General features: G+C 38.0%; 1 protein-coding gene across 1 annotated transcript; it reads left to right on the top strand.

Moving 5' to 3' along the window:
- LOC118349005 (glutathione transferase GST 23-like) lies at window positions 1-4,823 on the top strand. Its single transcript, XM_035691987.1, has 3 exons — window positions 1-290; window positions 3,662-3,706; window positions 4,303-4,823. Exons 1-3 carry the CDS (start codon window positions 18-20, stop codon window positions 4,660-4,662), a joined length of 678 nt encoding a protein of 225 aa, XP_035547880.1. The 5' UTR covers window positions 1-17; the 3' UTR covers window positions 4,663-4,823.
- The last annotated feature ends 240 nt before the right edge of the window (window positions 4,824-5,063 follow it).

Here is a 5,063-nt window from a genome sequence, read left to right as displayed (position 1 = left end):
GACGCAAGTAAATCTTGATGGTAAGCCAGGAGGTGAAGCTTTTGGGATTTTGGGCGAGCCCATTTTCCAACAGGGTTGAATGGGCTCTAAAGCTCAAGGGTGTTGATTACGAGTATATTGAAGAAGATATCTTCAACAAGAGCTCTCGTCTTCTGGAACTGAACCCTGTTCATAAAAAGGTTCCAGTCCTGGTTCATGACGGTAAGGTGATGGCTGAGTCGTTCATTCTTCTTGAATACATCGACGAGACCTGGAAGCAAGAACCGTTATTGCTGCCTCAAGATCCTTATGTTGGAAGATAGAGACAAAACAATAGAAGAGGAAAGAAGCACTCACAAGTCGGTACTCTGTTTTTCTCAATTCATTCAATATTGTTTCAGTACATCAATATATAAAACCAAAAGAAAATTCTGGAAATTAAATTAATGACATTTATGGCCTTTCTAGTACACACCTAGATACAATGAAAATAAACTTTCCAGTTTTTCACATATCTCGTAAATGAACAACTTAATAAATTGTGGCCTTTTGCAATAAATCAAGTTTAATCTTCAACACTCCCCCTTAAACTTGACATCTTTCCAACACCGATCATCATCCTCAACTTCTGAAATGTATCATATTTGAGAGGCTTTGTGAATATATCAGCAGCTTGGTCAAGTGACTTCACATACTCTACCTCCACGTACCTGCTCTCAATGCATTGTCGAACAAAATGAACCTTGTTTACGTGTGAGTGCTTCTTTCCTCTTCTATTGTTTTGTCTCTATCTTCCAACAGAGTGGCATCAGAGCTTAGGTTCAAGAAAATGTTTTCTAAAGGAACCTCTCTTTCTTTCCAATATCCACAACTCACCAAGCTCAATTATGAAAACTGGGCAATCCGGATGAAGGCTATCCTTGGCTCCCAAGGACTATGGGAGATTGTTGAGAAAGGTTTTGTTCAACCTCAAAATGAGGATTCTTTGAATCAAGCCCAAAAGGAAGCCTTGGAGAAAGAAATGAAGAAAGATCAAACTGCGCTCACAGTCATTTATCAAGGTTTAGATGATGAAATGTTAGAGAAAGTGGCCAACGAAACAAACTCCAAGCAAGCATGGGAGACTCTTCGAAACTCCGTCATGGGAGTTGAAAGAGTGAAGAAAGTGCGTCTTCAAACTCTAAGGGCTGAGTTTGAATCTCTTTTGATGAAAGAGAGTGAATCCATCTCAGATTACTTCACAAGAGTTCTGATGGTGGTGAATCAATTGAAGAGGCTTGGAGAAAAATGAGAAGATGTTCGTGTTGTTGAGAAAATTCTCCGCTCTCTCAACTTCAAATTTGACCATATAGTTGTAGCCATTGAAGAATCTAAAGATTTGGAGATCATGTCCATTGATGAATTAAATGGATCCTTACGGGCTCATGAAGAAAGGATGAACCGAGGCAAGCAAGAGCAAGTGGAGCAAGCCTTGCAAGCAAAGCTTTCCTTGAAAGATAAAGGAGAAGCTTGTGAAAATGGTAGAAGAGGCCAAGGACGTGGAAGAGGTCGAGGCCGTGGACGAGGACGTGGTCGTGGAAGAGGAAAAGCAGAGCAAAGTTTTTCTCAAGAGGGAAGAAATCAAAATTTTTCAAGAGGTCGTGGAAGAGGAAGAGGAAGAGGAAGAGGCAATCATGAGATAAAGAATGACAAAAGTCAAATTGAATGTTATTCTTGTGGAAAATATGGGCATTATTCTTGGGAGTGTCAAACCAAGAAAGTAGAAGAGGAGACAAAGTTCATTTTGCACAAGGAAGATGTTGAGGAGCCCGTATTATTCCTCACGCTTAATGAGGAGCACAATGGTGAGAAGAATACGTGGTATCTAGATAATGGAGCTAGCAACCACATGACGGGCGATAGAAGCAAATTTGTGGAACTTGACACCAAAGTGACGGGCCATGTGCGCTTTGGTGATGAATCAAAGGTGGAGATTAAAGGCAAAGGTACAATTTTGTTTGAGGCAAAGAATGGGAGCCATAAGATTCTTCCTAATGTTTATTACATTCCTAAGATGAAAAATAATATTTTGAGTATTGGGCAACTCATGGAGAATGGTTGCAAAATAAACATGGAAGATCGTTTTCTTTGGCTTAGAGATAAAGAAGGGAACCTTATTGCTAAGTCTTCTATGACAAGAAATCGCATGTTTTTGTTGAATATGAAGACTAATGAAGCCATGTGCTTAAAGACGTGTATTAAAGATACATCATGGATTTGGCATATGAGATATGGGCATCTTAATTTTGGAGGGCTTAGAGATTTGGGAGCAAAGAGGATGGTGAAAGGTATTCCATTGATTGATCATCCTGATCAGTTATGTGAAGCTTGTTTACTAGGGAAGCATTCAAGAAAGAGCTTTCCCAAGCAATCCAATTCAAGAGCCATCGAGCCACTTCAACTTATACATGCAGATGTTTGTGGTCCAATCAAGCCTCCATCTCTTGGTAAAAGTTCTTATTTCTTGCTCTTTATTGATGATTATTCAAGAAAAACATGGGTTTATTTTTTGAAGAAAAAAAGTGAGGCTTTTGAGGCATTCAAAAGATTCAAAGCTCGTGTCGAAAAAGAAAGTGGCTATGAAATCAAATCTCTAAGAACCGATAGAGGTGGTGAGTTCACTTCTAACGAATTCAAGGTTTTTTGTGAGACACATGGAATTCGTCGTCCCTTGACCGTTCCTAGATCGCCACAACAAAATGGGGTGGTTGAAAGGAAGAACCGAACAATTCTCAATATGGCAAGGACCATGTTGAAAAGCAAGTCGATGCCAAAAGAATTTTGGGCTGAAGCGGTTGCATGTGCAGTTTACATCTCTAATCGCTCACCTACCAAAAGTTTGAAGGATGTGACGCCACAAGAAGCATGGAATGGATGGAAGCCAAATGTGTCACACTTGCGAGTTTTTGGGTCTATTGCCTATGTTCAAGTTCCAGAGCGAGAGAGATCAAAGCTTGATGATCGGAGTAAGAAAGTTGTGTTTATCGGCTACGATGAGAACTCAAAAGGCTACAAGTTCTTCAATCCAAGCAACAATAAAGTCATTATTAGTAGAGATGTTGAATTTGAAGAAGATGCAACATGGGATTGGAGTACAAAAAATGAAAATGCTTATGATTTTCTCCCCTATTTTGATGAAGAAACGTCAACACAAGAAATCCAAGATGAAATTGTATCTCCAACAACGCCAACATCATCCTCAATAGCATCATCATCATCTTCATCTAGCTCAAGTGAAGGTCCTCAAAAATATCGAAGCATTGAGGATCTCTATGAAGAAACCGAAAGGTTAGAAGATGAGAATTTGTTATGCTTATACTCTAGTGATGAGCCTTTGAATTTTGAAGAAGCTATGAAAGATAAAAAATGGATACAAAACAATAGAAGAGGAAAGAAGCACTCACACGTCGGTACTCTGTTTTTCTCAATTCATTCAATATTGTTTCAGTACATCAATATATAAAACCAAAAGAAAATTCTGGAAATTAAATTAATGACATTTATGGCCTTTCAGATTCACTAGACGGTACACACCTAGATACAATGAAAATAAACTTTCCAGTTTTTCACATATCTCGTAAATGAACAACTTAATAAATTGTGGCCTTTTGCAATAAATCAAGTTTAATCTTCAACACCTTATGAAAGATCCAAAGCGCGATTCTGGGCTAGAGTTGCAGAAGAAAAGGTAAGTTAATTCCTGTTGGCACTGAAACAATGGTTTTGCATGTTTTGACTTTGTTTGAATGGAACGACAAATTATAATTAGAGAGGGAGTTTGGGGATTAGTATTTCAACTGAAAACGAAAAATTGCCAAGAAAAAAAAATGAAACGAATAAAATGACAAAGAAACGTCTAGCAATATTACTTGATTTCATCTTTATATTATCCATACTACTATTTTAGCAAGCATTTTTCTTTCGGACCGTATTGAAACCATCTTTTAAGTTGTCTCCCTTGGATTTGATCCAGATCTGTGAGGACGCGTAAGATCAATTAGTTAGTCGATTTTTTTTTTCATACACTACACTAATGAGGTGATTGTTGGGACCCTTATTATTTTTTTAATGTATATTTAAGGGTTTATTATAATATAAATAAAAAAATGCTCGGTGTGTAGAGTGATTGAATTGAAAATTTATTTGGCAACGTATGCTTATTGCGATTGAGCTGCAAGGAGACATGGCCCCCGAGGTCTTAGAAATTTGTTCCATTGACTTTTATTATCATTTATTCATTTTGTAGATAAAAATATCATTTTGTTTCGGTTGCTTGGGTGATAGCTGCTGGAGTATTCATTTGCTGCTATGATCTCCCACGGAGAGAATAAAGAAAAGGCACTGAAATCAGCCATAGAGGTGGCGGAGAAGATAGAGGAAGAGATGAAAGGGAATAACAAGAAGTTTTTGGGAGGGGAGAGCATTGGGTATTTGGACCTTGCACTGGGATGGATAGCTCACTGGCTGCCTATTTGGGAGGAAGTTGGATCTATGCAGATTGTGGACCCTTCACAATTTCCTGCCACCACTGCCTGGTCGAAGACGTTTCTGGATCACCCAGTGATCAAGCAAAACTTACCACCTAGAGACAAAATGCTTGTTTATTTTCACGAGCTCAAGAAAATCTTGGGTGGTTCAGGGTAGTTTCGCAGTGTTTATTTGATCAGTACGTGTGCGCCTTGTCGTACCTTTTAAAGTTTCTAATATAAATATTGTAATTTCAATAATGTCACGTACTGTACAAGCTTCTTCTGTATTATCAAGTATTCCTAGTAAGTATTGATCAATAAATTTTAGTAAGAGTTGGAAGAAAAAGATAGTGAAAAGAGCAGGTTTATATTTCGCATAAAAATGCTTTCGAGGGAAATTGGTGGAAGAAGCTCTAGAGTCTAGACTTGCTTTACAATGTTAACTACTTTTCATTTGTTTCACACAACTAGAGGAAGAACATGCTCTCACTCTATAATTACCAAATCAGAAAGAAAAAAAAAAAAAAAAAAAGCCCCACTTTTGATAAGAATACAGAAGAAGCCCACAACCAAAGT

The sequence above is a fragment of the Juglans regia genome, chromosome 7, assembly GCF_001411555.2.
Source record: "Juglans regia cultivar Chandler chromosome 7, Walnut 2.0, whole genome shotgun sequence".
Lineage (NCBI taxonomy): Eukaryota > Viridiplantae > Streptophyta > Magnoliopsida > Fagales > Juglandaceae > Juglans > Juglans regia.
The sequence above is the reverse complement of the archived record's forward strand: the minus strand, read 5'-3'. Positions and strand labels throughout refer to the sequence as shown.

Excerpts from the sequence above, each read along its gene's own strand:
- LOC118349005 (XM_035691987.1), top strand. The coding sequence starts at position 18 with ATGGTAAGCCAGGAGGTGAAGCTTTTGGGATTTTGGGCGAGCCCATTT. Across the intron at positions 291-3,661 it reads TGCTGCCTCAAGATCCTTAT|GAAAGATCCAAAGCGCGATT; the intron begins GTTGGAAGATAG and ends TCAACACCTTAT. Across the intron at positions 3,707-4,302 it reads CTAGAGTTGCAGAAGAAAAG|CTGCTGGAGTATTCATTTGC; the intron begins GTAAGTTAATTC and ends CTTGGGTGATAG.